Here is a 21,035-nt window from a genome sequence, read left to right on the forward strand (position 1 = left end):
AGTTGGGTGGAGGAAGCGGCGTCCAAGCCTGGGGCAGAGTGGCCAGGCCGAGCTCCCCCAGTCAGATCCTGAAGGCTTGAATCCCGAGAGGATTTGCTTCCAGGGGCACTTAGAGAAGGGAGGTTACGGGACTTGTCTTTGCAGGATTGGCTGCCTACCGGTCACACACCTCTGGTTTGAGAAGTTAGGCAAGTCAGACTCCGCTGGAAGCCCCCCGACTAGCTGAACGACCTTGGCGGTTCCTCTAACCGCGGCTCACTCTCCGTGAAGCGGGAGGGCGCCCCTGGCGGGGGCGGGGGCGGCGGGGCCGGGGCGCGCCCGGCCCGTCGGCTGCGCGGCGGGCACCGCGTCGCCCCCAGCCTGATGAGGGCGGCGGTGTCTGAAGGGCAGGAGGATAGAGCATGGACACGCCTTTTTCTGCGCAACCCCCATACCAAAAAATAAAAAATCCCCTAAATAGGTGTACTAAAAAAGAAAGAACACGGACTTAGGGGAGAGGCTAACCCCAAAGTCAGGGGGTCAGGCCTCGGAGGGATCGCAAGCTGTCTGAGCCTGATCCGTCAAGATGTACGAGCTCCGGCGACGCAGGCGGCGAGAAGCACCCTCGAGGCCTCCCAGGGGCCGCGGGGAGGGGGAAGGGTTTCCGTGGCGCCATCTTGGCCAGTCCTCCCACTTCCCACCTTCCCCGGGCTCCTCCGGACCGTTCTACCTTTGCGTCTCGCTGGTGGATCCGATCTGGGAGGGATTTCCTTTGAACCCTGCCTCCCTTTCGGGCTTCTTCCGCAGCCTTAGCCAATCATATTGGAGTAGATGGACCGGGATTGGACAAACCAACGTCCTTATTGGACATCGCTCGTGGGGGGGGAAGAAGGCGGAGCACGTCTCAAAGCGGAAGTGGGCCGTCGCATCGCTGATTAGGTAATGCCACGGCGGCGGAGGCGGTTCCGCTGGCTGCTGTGTGCGCGGCGAGCGACTCCCAGCGCGGCCCGCTCGGCTCGTACACCCGCTACCCGATCTCGACTCTAGCTGCGGCCGGGCCGCCGCCTGAACATGGACTCTGCTGGCCAAGGTAGCTGCTGGCCTGGCGCCTCCGCCGCCTCCGGGTCCGACTGGCCCACGCTCCGCCCCTCCCCGGGTCGCGCGTGGAACTCGGTGCTCTCCTCCTCCGCCTGTCCCGCGGCCCCCAGGCGCCGGACCACGATGCTCCCGAGGGTCGCGGCGTGCGTCTTCCGCTCCCATCGTGGACCGCCGCGAGGACGGGGTCCCAGGCACCCTCCCCTGGTCCCCAGACTTTTGGATTTCCTCTCTCCAGGCAGCTCCCATTATGCCCCCGCCCGGCGCTGGCCGGGTCGCTCCACTGTCTCTGCGCAGGGCCCTCGGAGACACTCGATGGGGACCTGGGCCGAGGTGTTGTGCGCGGCGCCCCTGGGGTGGCGACGCTGCTCAGAGCCCAGCCTACTAAGAGCTGGTCTGGTGGGGGAGGGGAGTGCAGTGAGTCAGGGGCACACCCAGCGTACCTGGCCTGTTGACAGACACGCCCCAGACCAGTTTGAGATGGCGGGTGGGGGTGTGGGGAGGTCTCAGGAGATTAAAATCTTGAGAAGGCGATAAGTCTGCCACCCCTTATAAGGCTTTAGAGAGGGGATGGTAGATTTCTATGTTGACATAACTACACTGGATAATTTGCAGGGTGCTCTTCTACAGTTTGACCATATCAGCATATTAATTAAACATTAGAACTCCTGCGTTCTGATACTATTCTGTAGGTTTCCCTACTCTTGATGTCTATTTACAAAATAGTTGAACCTCAAAAGCCCCCGCGGTGGAGAGACTTTGATACCCTCTGGAGGCCTTTCACTCTTTGGCTTGCATCTCTAATTAGTTTAGCATCACCAGCACTGGATTCTGATCATGAGAATAACAGAGAACATTCACAGAGCACCTACTGTGTGCAAAACACCGTACAAAGCCTACTTCTCAAATGATCTTTTTCTATTTTCAGAACAGCCCTTTGAGATTGGTCCTTGTATTGCTCCCATCTGCAGGTGGTTACACAGGCTTAGAGATCAGGAGCTCTCCCAGGGTGAAGGACCAGCCCCATGCTTATTCTCTGTGCTGGCACATTTGTTGAGTACTGTTTCTGCCTGGGAGTGACTTCCATGAGACCCAGTTTTAGCTTTATAGCCAGAAACTGTCCAAGGGCCTTCATTTATTTTTTTAAAATAAAAGAGAAAAATTGTAGAGATTTTAAGGCATTTCCTGAATTTAAGTAGGTTCAACATAGTGGATACAGATGGTGAAGTAAAGTTATGTCGGTTGACCCAAGTTAAAAATCAGAATCAAAATGATTTAAAAAAGGTTATGTTTTGGGGCTTTTCCTTAATTCTCACCCAGGGGAGGATATTTTTTCCATTGCTTTTCAGAGAGAGCAGAAGGGAGAGAGAAGGCAGTTGGTTGCCTTTTACACGTGCCCCAGCCAGGGCTGGGGATCGAGCCTGCAACTGAGGTATGTGTGTTTCCTTGACTGGAATCAAACCAGAGACCCTTCCGGCTGAGGGCTGGTGCTCTAACCCCAGAGCAGAACTGGGTAGGGCCATTTTGTAAACATCTATTGAGCACCAAGGAAGTGCCCAGCTGGAGCTGTGTGGGTGGGGCATGTGAAGGGAACAGGACTGCTAAGTAGAGCACCTTTGGTTTTAAGTACATTCCATCTATTTTTAGCAAACTTCGATTTCTGTGTTAGACAGACATGTCTGCAGTTCAAGATGCATTTACTTCCCTCTAACCTTATGCTTTTTATTTCATTTACTTTTAAAGGTGCCAGACACCAAACAAAGGCTGTTTCTTCACAGTGTGCTGATTAAAGGGAAGATGTTTTTAGTGCTGATCGTATAAAAGCATTACCTGACAGTCATGTGATCAGAGTAGAAAAGAACTGAAGTGCAGATATCTTTTCCTTATGTGATGTCTTGTAAATTTTCAGTGACTGCCGAATTGAACCCAGTCTTGGTGTAGCAGAGGAGTGTGAAAACAGGTTGCGAGTCCTTGCTGATGGACGGAAGGGGATTTTTGTGCTGCCGACTCCCTGTAGGGGCTGGATGATTAGCATGTGCTCCTTGCTTGTAATTGTAGCATGGGCTCTGGCAGGTCAGTTGCTTGGAAAGTGGTGCTTGTGTTTACAGCCGTATTATGTTCCTTTGCTCTAAAAATGGCAAGTCTGTTAGATTTGCTGCTTTTTAGCAAAGTTTTTCTGTCTCAGAACATAGCATTCTCACAGGGAACCAGAGATAGGGTATGGCTGCCTTGCACCAGCATTTCTAGGCCCTGAAGCAGCATCTTGGGTGGTCTGTGGTGTGGCTGCCCTCAGTCTGATGGCCCAAACCATCTTCACAGAACCTTTCAGAGAAGAGGGATTGTTAGTCTCCACCCTCCTCCCCTGCCACCTGTCCTTTCACTCTTCTCTACCCCATGTACTTCTCCATAACTTCTTACTTGACACTTTCTGGCCTCATTTTGTCTCTGGCAGATATCAGCCTGAATTCTCCTAACAAAGGCCTGCTGTCCGACTCCATGACGGATGTCCCTGTTGACACAGCAGTGGCTGCCCAGACCCCTGCTGTGGAGGGTCTGACGGAAGCTGAGGAGGAGGAGCTCAGGGCTGAGCTCGCAAAGGTGCTGTGTCTTGGCTGGCCATGAGTCGAGGTTCTCTCAAGCTAGTGAGGGCCAGAGTGCTGGCTGTGCTCTGGAGAAGTTGGATGTCATCCCCAAGGCCCCAAAGAAACTGCTCTTTGCAGCCCTGGCTTTGTATGTGCCCGGCTCCTCCTGGGTGCTACAGAGGGAGAGTGTCCACACAGGGACAGCTGCTCTGAGCACACCATCCACTGGGAATTCCTCTTTGGAGTTAACACCTGATATTTTCAAGACCCCACAAACCTTATCACTCCTGGATCATAATTTGTCTTCCAGAAATACTTCTTTCGTGAAAAGTGCTGCTTGTGATCTTTTTAAAGTGAGGATCCCTTAACAGGAAGTAAGAGTTAAGAACAAACGCCTCCAAGTTTAATTTTTATTCAAACCAACTGCCAAGAGTATTTTTACCATGTGATGCAGAGTCTGATAGTGACTCAGCTGAGATTCCAGAGTCTGGGGAAAGAACTTGTTAATATCTGACAGTAGTGTCCAGTCAGGCAGAGGCCGAAGCCCTGCTTGTCACAGGCCTCTGCTGGGTCTCCAGAGACAGGCCCCATCTTACTATATCCTGGATCCAGTCCTAGGTCTAAACAGAGCTAGTTGTGCAGACAAACCTCAGCTCCAGGACCAGGTTTTAGATCCAGAAAGCATGTGGCTGTTTCTGAATTGAATAGCTGTTAAGAGAAAAGCAGAAGTCCAAGGACATGTATGCTTTCCCTTTTACTTAAGATATGGTGGCATTGAGACTAAAACCACCAGGTCTTTTTCAGAGTTGAATTGCAAAGTGGAACCGCTTTTGTGTTACTTAAAAGTTTCAACTTGCACGTTCCCAGGACAACTTGACCACATGCCCCTGTCAGTCATTATACCAGGAGTGGAGCATTTTGGTCACTGGTTGTAATTGCTTGAGCAACTGGTAATAGTTTGGCCTTAGATAATGCTGTGTTTTTATTTATTTTTATTGATTTCAAAGAGAGGAAAGGAGAGGGGGAGAAAGAGACAGAAACATCAACGATGAGAGTCACTGATTGGCTGCCTCCTGCACGCCCCTGCGATAGCCCACAACCCAGGCATATGCCCTGACGGGGAATCAAACCACAGTCTTCTGGATCATAGGTTGATGGTCAACCACTGAGCCATACTGCAGGGTGATACTGTGTTTTTAAATTATTTCTTGTTTCAACTGTTTTCTAAAGCAGAATCTAGGGATATACAGGGCTCTAAGCTGTTTTTAGTGCCTTAATCAAAACAAGCATTTTTTTAAAGAAAGGGGCATTTTCAGAATAGCTGTTCACATGGGAGCTGGAAATACTGAAAACTCTAAAATAGTAAGACTTTAATGCATGCTCCCTTCTAAGGTCACTGTGGTGATTTTTAAATCCTCACCTGGGGATATTTTTTTCCATTGCTTTTTAGAGAGAGTGGAGTGGGGAGGGGAGAAACATCAGTGTGAGAAAGACATCAATTGGTTGCCTCCTGCGTGCACCCAACCGGGGCTGGGGATCGAGCCTGCAACTGAGGTACATACCCTTGGCCGAAATTGAACCCAGGATCCTTTAGTCCCTGGGCCAACACTTTAAGACTTGAGGAGGTTCAGGGTTCTCTCTGTTACTCAAGCTACCTTAAACACAAAAGCAAATTTACTTTTGGCATGTGTAACTGGCTTTTGCCAAGGCCTGGAGCTGACCTCAGGAACACAGATGTCATGAGGGCTGTTTCTCTGTCACTTGGCTCTCTGGCCATTCATCTGTTTGTCAGCTCTGCTTCCTTCCTACTGCATATGGAATTCCTCCCCAGTGGAGATGGGGCTGGCTGCCAGACACTCCATCTTCTGTTACCCAGGTCCAGGGCCCAGAGGAAAGGGGGCCTCCCTCCTCTCACTCCTATGCCCAGTCCCAGGGCAGAGCTCTGGCAGGCCTTGCTTAGTTGTCAATGGGTAGGCATGGTGATTGGTAGCCCTAGCAGAACCACTTGGCTTGGGGGGCGGGGGGGCGCGAGACAGTTCTGCAGAATAAGTTGGGGGGCTGGTACCAGATAAAAACAGATGTCTGCTATAGATGCTATTTCTGAGATGAGTTATGCTTCTGTAAGTGGACAGTTTTTACATAATTGAGAAACCCCTCATTGCATTGTATAAGGATGTCAGTCACTTCCTGCGATAGTGTAGGTAATCATGTCCACTGTGTGCTTATGCAGGTGGAAGAGGAAATTGTCACTCTGCGTCAGGTCCTGGCAGCCAAGGAGAGGCACTGTGGAGAGCTGAGGAGGAAGCTGGGTCTCTCTGCCTTGGAGGGCCTGAAGCAGAACCTGTCCAGGAGCTGGCATGATGTACAGGTCTCTACCGCGTAGGTACCTGCCTGCGGCAGGGGCTCCTGGTGGTTGGAGAGAGTGATCACGGCGTGGTGCCTCTGCCCTGTCAGTGGGTGTAAGTTCTTGGGGACGAGGCTCCTCGCAGGAACGGGATCAATGTGCCTGCTTGGAAGCAGCCAGCCGGGCCTTGCGTCCTTGCTGTAGCAGCAGTACTCGGTGCTCTCATTTATTCAGCTCGGGGTCTGAACCTCCTCAGGTCTTAAAGCGTACACATACCGTAGAAGGTGGGTGGAGACGCAGCCCGTTGTCCAAGTGGAAATTGACAAGAATATGTTTTGTATCCGAATTTGAGAGAATGCTAATTAGGTCCTCGATGAGATTGACTCTCCTGTGGTCCCCATAGCTGAGTGTCTGCTCAAGTGGACATGAGTCCTTCTTGTGACTAGGATGTGGTCACAACCCAGGGCCATTGCACAAGACGTCACTCAGCTCTCTGAACTTGGGCAGTGCGGCTCCTTAGCTCCTCTGAAACATAACCTCCTAGGTGGGAGTGAGAAGTGTCCCTGCTGTCTCAAAGGCCTGTCCCACTTCATAAACCATCTGGGAAACCCGTTTCTGTCATAGGAAATCACAGGTTCTGAATTTCAAAGGGTGACTGTCATGGAAATGTTTTGGGGCCACAGGCTATGCCCTTCCTTCCCCTCAGCAGTGTTCCCCAAGAGCCATCTTACATTGAATGACCCAGGCACTCCCTTGGCCTGACAGGAAAGAACTGGTCTTTTCTGCCATCACCTCACCTGGCCTCACCTAGGGCTGCACAGCAGGCACTAAGCAGGAGCCTGGGACCCTGTTCTCAGGCAGGCTGAAGATTTCATATTCCTGCCAGTCAGTCAGTCCTCTGTTTTCCCTGGAATTTTACCTGCAGTTTGAAACCTGAGTTGAAATAATTTTTCTAAATCATTTACTACAGACTTTTTGTTTTTAGCTATGTGAAAACTTCTGAAAAACTCGGAGAGTGGAATGAGAGAATGACCCAGTCGGACCTGTGAGTGCCTTTGCCATCAGCACCTCCCTCCTCGCCTCCTGACACATCTTTTAGGGACAGGCAGGCAGCGTGCACTTGGCACAGAGCTAGTTGTGTTTCCTGGCTATTCTGTTTTTCATACAGTTCTTTCCCCTCAAACACAAATGAAACTATCCTTCACACTCACACAGCCATCAAGCCGCACAGAACACTTCTCTTTGCCTGGTATATATGCCTTAAAGAAGAGACTGAGCTAGCCCGGGCAGGATCTCTGGCTCATAGACGCTCCTTGGCTTTCAAAGTGGGCAAATGGTTGAGTGCCACCTGGACCAGTGTAGGTAGTACCTTTTTTTTTTTTTTTTGGTCCTGCTTCCTTCTCCTGCATACCTAACTCCAGCTGCTGGGGTCTCCAGAACTTCACTAGTACTTAGGGGGTTCCTTGAGTTGGGATGTAGGCCGTGCCTATGGGATCCTGAAGGAGTCCCTTTGTTCTAAGAGGACCAAGCTCTCAGCCACACAGAACTAACAGTGCAGAAGACACAGCTCCGGTTGAAAAGGACTGATGTTTTACCTGAGATCCTTAAACAAGATAATAGAACTTCATTTATACTGCAATCTGATTATAACTCTTCAAACCTTGTGAGACAGTATATAAAAACTGGTTTTCTGGGATTTTTCTGTCTCATTTAGGAGGAAGTGCTGTTATGGTTGCCCACAGAAAGCCCTTCTATGTTGGGCTAAAAGGAAACAGGTGCTACTCCGCTTATCCTGAAGGTGCCTGGGACCCCAGGTTGGCTAGCTGTGCGTGGAGCCTTTGCAGCCTGGTGTCCAGGGGACTCTGGTGGTTCATGTTTTATGCCGTTTGTGTGGTGTGATAGACAGCGGGTCGTGGCAGTGGCTGTTGTAGGAGTGTGGTGGTATTAGGCAGTACTGATAGGTCAACTTGGTGGCTGTCATCAGCCCACTCACAATGCAGATTTCACCTGAAGATAGCCTTCGGAGACTTCAGTGTGCTCTGTGAAACCAGCCAATGTACCATTTCAAATCACTACAATTTTGACTCCTCTGAGAGGAGCCTGTGGCTCTGGGTGTGGAAGTATGTAGCCGGCAGCACAGCCTTTCCACACATTTTGCCAGGCAATGGCTGTTCCCGAGGTCTCACCTCATTCTGTCAGTGGGAAAGTTGTCAGAGTGATGCTTCCAGGCTGGAGGCATTTTTCCAGGGACCATCCAGGAGGAGGGCCACATGGCCAGGGATGGGGTGGCTGGCTCTGGCTGAAGGAGCACTGGGGTGCCCAGTTGGTGCCCCCAGGGTGTCGCTGCAGGATGGCTGGCAGAGTGTCTTGATGGGCAGACACAGTGGGGGTGAACCCATCTCCCCAACTGTGGGTCAGCTGGCAGTGCTGTATGGCACTGGAGGGCCTGCCCTGGTGCTTAGTGTTATGGAACTGTGCTGGAAGGAAGCAATTTAGATGCTACTGATCCTTCGGTCAGCCAGCTGCTCCTTTTGATTTAGACAGCTGTGCTTGAGAGCAGCCATGTTTTGTTGATAGTGAAATGATCACCTCATTGGATTCATTTTATAGGTAGATCTTAGCTAAAGCCGTACTGAGAGTGGGCACCAGGTGAATTCCGCAGTCACTACTTGATTCAGTGTAGTCACTGTATTGAGATCTTTGGTTGCAGGTGACGGAAAGCACAACTAAAAATAGTGTCAACCTAAGAGGGTGGGGGAGGCCTTGCTTGTGGAAAAGCCCCTTCTCCAAGCCCACTGACCAGGGCTCCCATGGAGCGCTGGGGACCTTCCGTCCTGCCCATAGTGGCTTTCTTCTCAGCTCCTCCTTTATGATGTGAGCCCATATGTGGGTCTCACTGGACTTAGAGTAGACCTTTGGCTGTCCAGACCAAGACCTCATGCCCACCTCCATTGGGGGGTGGGGCAACCCCTGCGGGAAGGTTCCTCTAACAGATAGATGCTCCAGAGGAGGCTGGCATTTCTCAGGGCTCTACACCTGTGGTTTCCTAAAAGGTAGATGTGATCCCCAAAGTGGTGCTGACCAGGCGGCATAGACTGGCACTCAAGCATGGTGGGGGCCAACTTGCTTGGATACAGATGCTGGCTCTGTGCCAAGAGCTTCACCGTCTGAGCTTGGCCTTTGCACCTGTTTCAGTTTGGAGGTTCCTGGAGAAGTCACTGGTGACACCTGTTTGTATATCCCAGAAACGCTGAGGGCTGTGAAGGGTGGGGAAATTGTCTCCAGTTGGTCTCCGGTGGGGTGCTTGCCCGAGGAGTCACCCACAGGACGCCCTTCCTCATCACCAAGAACGCATGGCATGCGCTCATTCTCTTGGACTTCACTTTCCCAGCTTGACCGTGTGGGCACACACAGAGGTTCTGTAAGACTCTTTAAATCCTCTGCTTCTGACTGTTTTCCTTCAGCAGACCCTTGGATGTTAACGTGGTCTCTTGTACTTGCTACTTTGGGAAAGACTGGGCCTAAAGATGTGTTCTGAGTTTGTAAGGAGATGTTGGGTGTCCTTAGTTCCCTTGCACTTGGTGTTTTATCATGAATGCCTGTGGCTCCAGGTGCATAGAAGTGTGTTTCTTGCAGATAATCTTATTAGCTCCCTCTGAAATGGAAGTACGTCTTCAGGTGAACCTTGAGTTTGTAGGCTTAGCAGGCACTGCGATTCAGGCCTTAAAGAAACTCTAGTGCCTTTCCTCAGAAGGCTGTGTTGTGGGGATGTGCTATTACACCTGCCACAGGTGCCTCTTCACCTTGATTGCCACAGTTTTGCTGGACCCTGAGACAGGTCGTGGTGTAGGTGGCAGCCCTAGACAAAGACGTTGTCAGGTTCGAGGGTCACAGCAGAAACTGAGCCAGTGTGGGCAGGCTGAGTGCTCAGGAAGCTGGCCCAGGGGAGGAGGGCAATGGGCACTCACAAGGGAGGAGCGGAGTGGGCATTCACAGGAGCCTCCCACAGGTAGCAGTGTGCAGCGGATGGGCAGGAAGGGCTCAGAAGACCCACTGCTGGTGCCGTCTGACCCTGCATTCACCTGTGCCCATGTGATGCCAGCAGGGCCAGTATAGGGTGGTATTTTTTTATTGTTTTTTTTGTTTAAAATATTGCAGATGTTCTTTTTTCTCCCCAATGACCCGTTCCACCCTGTCCCTTAGGGTGGTATCTTGAGAACTCAGCTATCTGAAGCCATTATTTTCTCAGGATTGCCAGGTTGTCCAGAAAGGAGTTCTTGGGTTCAGGCTGCTGTGACTTGTTTGTGGTAGCAGCTGGAAGAGGGCTGGTAGCTCCAGGTGTTCGCTCTTGAGGTCTGCCTAGTGGTGTCCTTGTTGTGAGCCAGGAACCACCCCCTAGAACTGAGAATGGTGGCATGAGGTGTAGGTTACTGGGTTCTGAAAGGACAGAGTGAAAGTGCAGCAGGTGGAGGGCAGAAGGGGCCCTCAGTGTGAGAAGGCCGGCACTGCCCGGGCTGCACGTCACGGGTGTCAGTGGGCTGCAAGGACTGTTTTACAGGAGATTGTAGGAAGAAGCTTCCTGAAGGCAGCAGCAGGGAGCCCAGAGGACATTTCTAGCTTCTGCCCGAGATCCAGGGCCTCTGCAGCCCCAGGTGCTGCTTCCCAAGAGTCAGAGTCGCTGTGCAAATACAAAGTGGGGCAAGTAAGTTTCGAATGAGGTGGGAGAACAGATGAATATCAGATCAGAAAACAGTGCTTTTGTGGTCCAGGAGGTCACAACCTGGCAGTGCTGCTTCTTTCCCCCGGGGAACCTGGAGCTTGGGCATCTGGCTCCTCCATGGTGCTTAGGCCAGTGTTCGTGATCCACTCCTCGGTGCTGTCCAGGCGCTCTGTCCTTGGCTGTGGGTGGCGGCTGCCCCTGTGTTTGGTTGGTTTAACTGTGTATCTTTTTCCCAGCTACAAGAAGACTCAGGAAACTCTCTCTCAGGCTGGACAGAAGACTTCAGCTGCCCTGTCCACAATGGGCTCTGCCATCAGCAGGAAGCTTGGGGACATGAGGTGAGACACCCCCACCCCCCCGCCCCAGCCCCTCCACCCTGGGGCCTAGACCAGTCAGCTGAGGTTTTTGGGATTTTCGATTCCTTAGAGGTTCTGTGGGGAGGCCGCCGAGCCACAGGCTCAGATGCCCTTGCCTCAGCAGCCCCTCAGCACCCACAGGTGTGGCCATGCCAGCCCCCAACATTCAGTTCATGGACCCTTGTTTGCAGGTTGTGCCTGCTTTTCTATATTGCTCAGGGGAGGGCAGTCACTGGTGCCCTTGGCTAACTTCTGGTGCTCGGGGTCAGTGAGAGTGGATGCTGCTCTTTGAAGTTCTGTGGAGAGAGAATGGCTCCAGCCTGGAAGTAAGCATCTGCCAGGACATGTCCAGAACAAGCTCGGTGTCTCCCTTGGGGGTATGCCCATGTCAGAGAGTGTGGTTCCACGCCAGGGGCCCCCACCAAATGTTCTCTCCAAAACTGACCAGACCCTCACGGCCACCAAAGGTGGCCTGGGGGCAAGGGAGTGCAGCTTGGCTCAGGCACTTGGTGACTCCCGGCAGCACCTGCCCTCAACCTGATGGACACGACCTCTGCCACCTGGGCCTCCTCTGGGCTTTGGAGCCAGAGGCCAGGATGTGGATTCTGGCTTGGCTGTCTCAGCTGTACCCTTGGCAGGGCCTCAGTCTGGGGTTGTTAGGACGAGATGTGCATTGGTGAGTGACTGGTGTGGAGTGCAGGTCATCGCCAGTGCTCTGGCCCTGCCCCACACTTGAGACCAGGCCCCTCACTTCTCCATTTCAAGGAATGCCTCCCTGTAGCCCCCACCCCATCCTGAGAGAATCACACAGTGGTGTTACCCATGGGCTTGGCTTACTGAGCGTGGCATTGGGAGTCCACCCTGCTCTGACCCCTCACCTCTATTCTGCTTGGGTTAGGCATTTCCCCATCTCTCAGGCCTGGCAGTTGCCACTTAGCCAGAGGCAAAGACAGATGCTAACCACCCTGGGACCCACCCAGCCCAACAGATGACAACTTATGCCAGAGCCCTGCTCACCTTTTTTTTGTATGTTTGATGTAATTATTCCTCCCCCAACTTTATATTGAAAAATTTGAAGCCTCTGGAGATGCTAAACAGCCAGAAGGCAGTCTGTGTTTCCCCTGCCCCAGAGGGTTGCACCCTCCCACACTGGGCTCTGGTTGCTTCCTTAGCAGTGAGGGTCCCTGTGGGGCACCCTATAAATGCAGTCCCTGCCCACCGTGGCCATGATGTGGGCCATGTGTGCACTGCCAGCAAGGAGGATCTGCGGCCATTCCTCCACAGGCTTCACACTGCTGCCAGTACCTGACTGGGTGTGCTCCTGTGTTGAGTCTCGTTTGAAATTAGATGGGACGCCGGCACTGCTGCACTCTGGGATGCCTGCTTTGGCCATGTGAGCCGTGCTGTGGTAAGCCCGGTGACAGACTGATCATGCCACTGGTGGTCTGGTGAGGGCCTGCCAAGCAGAGCAGGCTGCCCTGGCACCACCGAGTGAGCAGTGTGCATGTTGTGCCTGTTTTTTCCTCAGATGCTGGCGTGGTAACAGCATTAAAGGAAGCAACGGGTGTGCCACACTTACGTGCATCCGCCACTGGGGAGGTGCTCTTCATGTTCTCACTCCTGAGTGTGTTCAGGATGTCCTAGTGGGGAGGGTGGAGCCCCGGTGCTGAGGAACAGGGCCACTTTGATGGGCAGTTCTGCAATGTCTTCTGCTCTGGGAGGACTGATGCGTTTGTTTGTCTGCTTGGAGAACTGGGATTGGCTGTTAACTTGTGGCATGGCCAGCAGTGAGCAGGTTTCATGTCACAGTGATGGTGAGGCTGCTCTGTTCACATGCCCTGCTTCACTGTACCTGCCATGTGTGCGGTTTGCACATGAACTCTGTGTGCCTGGGCCAGCCAGGGGGAGGAGCCAGATCATATTTAAGGTGCCTGGAGGGATCTATTTGCTGGTGTGTCTCACCCTGGGGACTCTTCCATCTTCCAGTGGTGCAGTGAACTCTGACTTCTCAGGGTCCTTGATGTGTCCCATTGTCTCTCCATGTGGTCTCAGGTGGTTGATGCTGAGGTCCATTAACTTCCCCGGTTTAGAGTTTGAGGTTGGTAATTCACCACTTCTTAAACAAAAGTCAGCTTCAGAGAGGTTTACACCATTGAGTTTAGGGCTGGGCAATCCTTAACTGGCCACTTTTGAGATGTTTGGGGCCAGGTCCTTCAGGACCACTGTCCCATGCTGGAGTCCACAATGTGCCTGGGTAGGAGCAGCCCTAGTCTGGCCTGAGAAGCCTGTTTTTTTTCGTGGTTTTTTTTTTTTAATCCTCAACTTAGGATATTTTTTCCATTGCTTTTCAGAGAGAGTGGCAGGGGGTGAGAAGGGGGGGGAGGGAGAAATGTGAGAGAGACACATTGATTGGTTGCCTCCTGCACATGCCCCAACCAGGGCCGGCGATCAAGCCTACAACCCAGGTACGTGCATGCCCTTGGCCGGAGTCGAACCCGGGACCCTTTAATCCACGGGCTGACACTCTAGCCATTGAGCCAAACTGGCTAGGGCCTGAAAAGCCTTTTGCGTGCACTGGGGTGTGAGGTGAGGGTGGGAGAGGGGACTGAATTTGGATAAAAGGTCACGCCATCACCTTCTTTGACCCTAGCCCTTCCCCCGCAGAGAGTAGCAGGTCCTACTGCCCACTGAATGGTAGGGACACATCAGGCTGTACAGCTGTGCATGTTTCACTTCCAAAACGAACTCCATGTTGGGGCAGCCTCCAGAGTGTTGTGGGTAGTGGAGGAGGTGGCCGTGTCCCTCCTGCGCCCCATCCTTGGACACATGCTCGTTTCTGGGATGGCTTCTGTCATCCATGGTGATGGAGCCAGAACCCAAAGGACTCAGCCCTGAGGGTGCTCAAGTCCTGTTGTGGTGTGTGCTTGTGTGTGTGTGTGGAGGATGCAGGGCAGTCTGCGGTGCAACGTGTTAGCCGAGTGTGGCTGGCTCAGGTTCCAGGTGGTGGAGCCCACCAGGCATATCTCACACCTTTGCACTGCTCACTTCTCTGGGGCTTTTTCCCTCCGTCCTCCAAATGGATATGACGCATGGGTCCCTCCTACGTGACTGGACCGAGGAAGGCAGAGCCACGAAGGCAGAGCCACAGCTACATAGTTTGCAGTCATATGTGGGAGGGAGTGGCAGCCTCTGGAGTTGGGACTTAGGAAGATTGGAGGTGGGGGCGCACATCCTGCCCTGCCAGCTGTGCGTCAGGACAAGAGGGTGGCCTTTTGGAGCGGAGTGGAGGGGCTGGGCAGGCACTGGCCTCCCTTCCTAACATGCGTTTCTTCTCTCCTCCTGCTGCCACCTGTCAGGGCCCGTCCATTCTCACATTCCTTTAGGTAAGACTGACGCTGGACACACCTGTACACGGCCTCTCTGCTTCAGAGAGGGTGGACTCTGCAGGCCTGTGGGAGGCTTTGCTGGACGAAGGTGGTGAGGGGCCAGGAACTGCCCCACATGGCCCCTGTCCAGTAGCAAGGCCAGCACTGCGTATGAGAGTGCGTGGTGGCTTTTCGAGCTGTGGTCCCTATGGGTCGTCCCTGGCCAAATGGTCAATGCAGCGACGCCTCTGCAACAATGTCGTGTCTATACCTAGGCCCTGTTGCTTACCTGCTCCAGCCAGCCCATGGAACATGTCCATCTAAGTCCACCCGAGTTTATTCCTGAAAAGAACCATGTCCTTGTGAGAGGGTCATGCTGACCCTGGGCTTTTGTGCTTTCCGCTGCTTCTTTCTCCTGAGAAGCAGCACTGTCCCCCCAGGTTGAGTTTTCCACCTTTGACTTGAGAGCTCTCTCTGCACCAGCACAGCACTGGCCCAGCTCGGTGTGGGCATCGCTTCTCTAGGCAGCAGTGGCACTCAGAGCCACACATTCTTCTGGCTCGCAAATTCAGAACAGTCTGTGATTTTTTTAAGTGCTTTTTACTTACTTGACTTGGTTGTTTCTCTTTTTCTAAGAAGTCCTTTAATTTGCTGGGAAGTCAAGTGAGGACATCTCATGGCCATTTCTTTCAAAGCTTTTCTGAAGCCCCAGGCCCAGGTCTCTCCCTCAGCATTGTCACACTTCTGGGACGGCTTTGGAGGGCGGAGAGGAGCTGTGGGTCGAGTTTTTCTCCTGGTGAGGGGCCTTATAAGGCTTCTTTGATCTGTTCCATCTGTGCCATCTGTGCTGGGGGAGGGGTCCTGCCACTCCTGCTGCAAAGTTGGGTTTCTCCATGATCCAGGCTGATGAGCCCGTGAATGCCAGTCTATCCTCACCTTAACTCTTGCTTCCTTCTCTGCTTTTACCATGCTTCCAAGCAGCAGCTACTCCATCCGCCACTCGATAAGTATGCCGGCCATGAGGTAATGTATGCTTTCGCCCTGAAGCTCCCAGAGCTGGGGTAGGAGCTGGGCGGGAGCAGGCAGCTTCCCATACCCCTTGAACCAGGCCCACATGCCCCTGCCTCCTCCTATCGGATAAGGGTTAGGAAAGAACCCTCCTAGGCCAAAGAACTAACGGGAATGAGGCTCAGAGACTAGTGCGCCAAACTGGGTTCCACTGGAACTTTCCAGGACTGCCTGCAGGGTCAGCTATGGAGGGGCGGAGAGGCTCCCACACATACCTGGCACCCAAGAGGCTGCAGGTGTCTCCAAGCCTTTTATGGAGACTTTTATCTGTTTTGTGACCAGTTTTCTCCTGCTTGCTCCGTGTTGTAGCCTTGGCTCTCAGTGGAGTCCCATCCTTGTTATAGGACTAGCAGCTGCATGCCACAGACCTTGCTAGGAGTCCTTGATGGATGGGTGGTCTGCAGGAACCTAGCTGCATGCCACAGACCTTGCTGGGAGTCCTTGATGGATGGGTGGTCTGGCGGCTCTGAGCAGTGAGGGGAGCTGGTTGTGTAGGAGGGTACTGGGTGGGACCAGGGCTGTGTGCCTGCTCCTCCTGCCTCTTTACCATTTTCTTGTCCCAGAATGCTTCAGTTTTCCTTTGGCTTCATTCTGAGAGAGATTTGTGTGAAGCACATAGCTTTTCTTAACCCCGGCACATTTAGGGTGTAGCAGAAATGTGTCCCGCATCTACCCACTTCCCAGGCAAGGGGTCTGCAGCTCGCCCACGTCAAGTCTGGGTCTCACCAGGTGGTGGCATGCAGGTCTCCCCATGGCTGGCGAGCATGGCTGACCTGGTTCTGACCTGGTGATGCCTCTGGAGTGACCTTGGCTGGGTTCTCTGCAGGGGGTGCCCCTCCCTTCCTTCTGGCAAGTCACGTCTGCAGTGAGACCCCAGGATGCTCTCAGGGATCTTTCCGGAGGACAACCCTAGTCCTAAGGCCCTTCAAATAGGGGGCAACACAGCTGTGGGCTCCTAACAGTGACTTCTGCTCCCTCTCTTTTTTAAAGGAATTCTGCCACCTTCAAGTCACTGGAAGACCGAGTTGGGACCATAAAGGTGACTACCTTGATCATTCCCCTTTCTTGCTGGGGGGTGCGACCTGTCACTTAGGTAGACTTATTTAATCGTAGATTCCTGTGCAGTTACGGGAGCTAACACCGAGGCTCTGCCTTTTACAGTTTCCCCAGAAGTAGCACTGCAGTGTCACAACCAGGATGTGGCATGGACACTGTCAGGGTGGAGAGCAGTCCTCCCCACAAAGATCCTTCACAGTGCCCACCCTCTGCCTGCTCTACCCCAGCATCCACTGATGTCTTCTCCACTTCTATAATTTTGTAATTCAAAAAAGTCATAAATGGAACCATACAGTGTGTTGCCTTTGGGGACTGGCTCTTGTCACTCAGCAGAATTCCCTAGAGATACGTCCAGCCTGTTGCCTGTGTCAGTGGTTTGTTCCTTTTTATTGCTAAGCAGTGTTTATGTCTCGAAAACTTGTATAGAGAATTGAACACCATCAGGGGCCCTGGGTCTGCCTGGCATTGTGGGCTCTGCCTCAGGCTTTTCCTTCTGGTCTTTTCCTGTCTGTAGTCTAAGGTGGTGGGTGGCAGAGAGAATGGCAGTGACAGCTTTCCCTCCCCGACTGGGAGTGGCGACAAGCCCCTGCCTGATCACGCGCCCTTCTAAGCCTGAAGCAGCTTTGCCGGCCACGGAGCAAGTGCGGGCACGCCCTCATCACCACGACTGCCACAGTGCAGCGGAGCAGCAGCTGCGGGAGGACACCGAGCGGCTTTGGGGACTGTCGTGCCGTCACACAGACGTGGCCGCTGCACGCGCATGACTTAGAACAGTCTTGTACACAGACGCTTCACACTAAAGTTGGCAGATGCAACAATCACTATGCCGTCCTTCCTGGGGCAGGAAGTGGGTGGGTGGGGGACAGGGCCTTTGGCAGTCTTGTTAGTTCATCAGAATGCAAACTCCTTCCGTATGTCGCAGTAGGAAGCATCTTCCAGAAGCCCCATCTGACCTGCAATTATTTCGAAATGCTAAGAAAACTGTCCATTTTCTGAGACCCTCCAGAAAGAAACTGATTATCGGCAGCTGCCTAATTATTACACTAATGATCTAGCTTTAACAAAAGCAAATTATTTTTAAATGTAGTGGATTTTTCAAAATTTAAAACTAAGCAAAGCAGCTTTAGCCTCATAGTTACAAAGTATTATTTGTTTGGATTCAAGCTGAAATACAAGCCTTATATCACCTTATGCTTTGTTTATAATGTTTTTACATGTAAAAGTGAGAGTTCTTTAGTGGGTTCTGAGTACTACACAGAATTCTGCATCTCCCCGAGGGCCGCATGCCTGTACCAGTAGTGTGTTTCATTTCACTAACTCCCACTATCCTAGTGTATGGAACTTGCCTCTTCCCTCAAGGACCCTGGCAGCTCCTGCTGCCCAAAGGGCTTCTGGGGTTCGGGGGGTGGGAGGGCAGGAGAAGAAAGCCAGCACCCATACAGTGCTGCCCAGCTGCCCTATGGGCCTGGCCTAGCCTAGCCTGACCTGACCAGGCCCGGCCAGCACATTGCTGTCAGTGGCTCCAACTGTCTGTGTGCTGCATGCCCAGGACATGCAAGAAGCGCATGGACCAGGCAGGGCAAGGCTGAGTGTGGCGTCAGCTGGACCTCTGCTGTTGCCTTTTCTCAGGAGCTACAAAGATCTCTTTCCAGTTTTGAAGCTGCCTCACCCAGGGCCCCAGGTGTCGGGTGTGACTAGAGGGGCAGCTTGTGCCTTACTGGCTCTTACTGGGCACAGACCTTGCCTGCGTGTGTTCTGTGGACCCCCTGGGGAGGAGCCAGCAGCTCAGTGTATGCTCTGGTAGACTGCTGTGCTCTTGTACCTGAGTGTGTGCGGGTCACTTCAGACACCTTGGGGGACTATGGTCCACTCTCATGTTCTTCAGAGGTAGAACCTCAGACTCCTGGTAGGAGGCAGAAGCCCGGGCTAGTCTTTTCGGTAAAGTAAATAATGAGTAATTTGTCAATAAAGTATTCCTTTGGGGGAAATGAACTTCAGCCTGTGTGGTGTGTCTTACTTCGTTCAGGAAGATGACGAAAGAGTGGCACATATCCCAGCCAGGCGTAGCTCAGCGGTTGAGCATCGACCTAGGATCCAGGAGATCAGGGTTTGATTCCTGGTCACGGCACATGCCCGGGTTGTGGGCTCGGTCCTCAGTCAGGGGTGTGCAGGAGGCAGCCGATCAATTACTCCTCTATGTTTCTCTCTCTCCTTCTCCCTCCCCTTTCCTCTCTCTGAAATCAATAAAGATATATTTTAAAAAAAGAAATGGTGGCACATAAACCACATTTGGGCCTGCACCCTAGGAAGAGGCAGGGAGGAAATAGATGATCTCAAATACAATTGCAAATCTTCGATGCTATGAAGAAAACAGCACCTGAGAGAATATAAATATGATAAACCTGTGGGTTCTCCGGGAAAGGGATGTGGAGGCTGAAGGGGAACTACCAGGTTACAGGTTGGGTCAGGGCTGAGCTGCAGGAGTTGAGCAAGCATCTAGCTGCAGTTGTCACAACTGGTGCAGAGCAAGGTAGCCAAAAGCATCCCTTGGGCAGGTGCAGGGAGTTCACTGAGTCGGGGGTGGGCTGTTGACCCTCACGACCCCACTCTAGAGCTGGAACCACATGAAGATAATGACAGGTACATGACAAAGTCCAGGAGAAGACAAGTAGGCAATGAGCTGAGGGCACGCTCCGGACAGCAGTGTAGGGTTGGCCAACAGCTGTTGCTGCAGGCCTGCCTCCGATGGGGACTCTTCAGTGACTCAGAATGACAAGGCATGCTCAGAAAACCACCTGTTCCCTGCCCATCCCGCCCAGCCAGCCTCTATTGTTCAGTGTTTCTTCATGCAAATATAAATGTGTATTCTCGTTCCCTTCCCCTTGTTCCAAAGATGTGACACTGTCCTTATTGCTATGCCCTGGAGTGCTAGCTGCACCCACCAGTAAGGCCCCTGCAGGAGAGCCTCTGTTCTTCGATGCCTGCTACTTCACAAGTGCCCATTCCTGACATCTTGGGTGTTCACAGTAGGAAACCCCTTTACTGGGTGCATTGGACTTATGTTGGTGTCAGAGAGCCAGGCTTGCCCCAGATGTAACAGGAAAAGTTGGTGACTTCCTATTGTCCCATAATCCCCAGCATGACTCCATTACAACAGTGAGCTGGCACAGAGGGTAGAGAGCCCCACAGCTGCCAGCAGTCAACATTCACCCCCATTTATACTGGAAATGGGTTTCACGTAGTCTGTTAAGTACTTAAATAGCCTGGGAGTAGAGTCTGATTCTGTGGGGTGCAAAGGTGAATTTCATGTGGACCCAGACCTCAAGGGCTTTGCACTTGCATTTTTTGGGAAGAGATGGTGTTTCCCTAGATAACTGACTTGTATGAGATGAGCTTTGAGAGCTTGGAGACAGTAGAAGCGGTGGGGTGGGTGGAGCCAAGGGCACCACTGAGGCTGCCCTTAAAGGGCAGCAAAACCTGCATCTCCAAAGCCTTGGGTGAGAACATTGTGGTCCGCCTGGTGAAGTACAGGGCCTGACTGTAGCCACTGTCCACATTTGACAGGTATTTCTCTTATTTTCTCTGAACAGGTTGACTTGTTTGTTTAGAGAAAATGCTTTCTTTAAAAAAATGTTTTAATCTTAGAGAAACATGGAATTTTTGTTTCACTTATTTGTGGATTCATTGGTTGATTCCTGAATGTGCCCTAATCAGGGATCAAACCTGCAACCTTGGCTTATCAGGACAACACTCTAACCAACTGAGCTACCCAGCCAGGGCTGGCTTGTTTGTTGGTAAACATATTTGTAATGTACTTTTTATATATCACGTATCTTGCTCATTTTACTTTCAGGGGGTATCACAAGAATTGTCTAGGTTATGTAACCTTTGTGTCCATTTTTAATAACTACACTATTTGAATGTGCCTGTAGGCAGGTTTTCATTTTCACTGTTTTAAATAACACCAATAAGAGCAGCCCAAGCCCGGCTGGGCGTGGCTCAGCGGTTGAGCATCGACCTAGGATCCAGGAGATCAGGATTCGATTCCCTGTTGGGGCACATGGCCAGGTTGCGGGCTCCATTCCCAATGACTCTCTCCTCATTGGTGTTTCTCCCTCTCCCTCTGCTGCCCTCTCTCTGAAATCAATAAAGATATATTAAAAAAAAAAAAGGAGCAGCCCAATGCACGCACCTTTTTCTGTCTTTGGGAACGTTTTCTTAAGGCCTGGTTCATTCACTCATGCTGCTCCAGCACAGGTGAGCACAGCTGCAAGCTGAAATTGGTACCAGGTCTGTTTTGTTCTCTCATTATTCCTGTGATTCTGGCCCGAAATCTCATCCTGGGTGTGTGTGTGAATCCTCACCCAAGGATATTTTCCCCCCATTGCTTTCCAGAGACGAGGGGAGACACCGATGGGAGAGAGACACATCAATTGGTTGCCTCCTGGCCATTGAACCTGCAACCCAGAT

General features: G+C 52.2%; 1 protein-coding gene across 5 annotated transcripts; it reads left to right on the forward strand.

Moving 5' to 3' along the window:
- Positions 1-901: 901 nt before the first annotated feature.
- On the forward strand, positions 902-17,266 carry TPD52L2 (TPD52 like 2). 5 transcript variants are annotated; one of them, XM_087819245.1, is made up of 8 exons: positions 902-1,069; positions 2,984-3,147; positions 3,527-3,672; positions 5,887-6,035; positions 6,986-7,045; positions 10,957-11,058; positions 16,500-16,548; positions 17,080-17,266. In XM_087819245.1, exons 2-8 carry the CDS (start codon positions 3,099-3,101, stop codon positions 17,173-17,175), a joined length of 651 nt encoding a protein of 216 aa, XP_087675371.1. In that variant the 5' UTR covers positions 902-1,069; positions 2,984-3,098; the 3' UTR covers positions 17,176-17,266. The 5 variants fall into 5 exon arrangements, with proteins under 5 accessions (XP_087675371.1, XP_087675374.1, XP_087675372.1 ...); XM_087819248.1 differs by lacking the exon at positions 17,080-17,266 and adding an exon at positions 16,671-17,072; XM_087819246.1 differs by lacking the exon at positions 2,984-3,147.
- Positions 17,267-21,035: the final 3,769 nt, after the last annotated feature.

This window comes from Miniopterus natalensis, chromosome 7 (genome assembly GCF_054644295.1).
Source record: "Miniopterus natalensis isolate mMinNat1 chromosome 7, mMinNat1.hap1, whole genome shotgun sequence".
Lineage (NCBI taxonomy): Eukaryota > Metazoa > Chordata > Mammalia > Chiroptera > Miniopteridae > Miniopterus > Miniopterus natalensis.

Excerpts from the sequence above, each read along its gene's own strand:
- TPD52L2 (XM_087819245.1), top strand. The coding sequence starts at position 3,099 with ATGATTAGCATGTGCTCCTTGCTTGTAATTGTAGCATGGGCTCTGGCA. Across the intron at positions 3,148-3,526 it reads TGTAGCATGGGCTCTGGCAG|ATATCAGCCTGAATTCTCCT; the intron begins GTCAGTTGCTTG and ends TGTCTCTGGCAG. Across the intron at positions 3,673-5,886 it reads TCAGGGCTGAGCTCGCAAAG|GTGGAAGAGGAAATTGTCAC; the intron begins GTGCTGTGTCTT and ends GTGCTTATGCAG.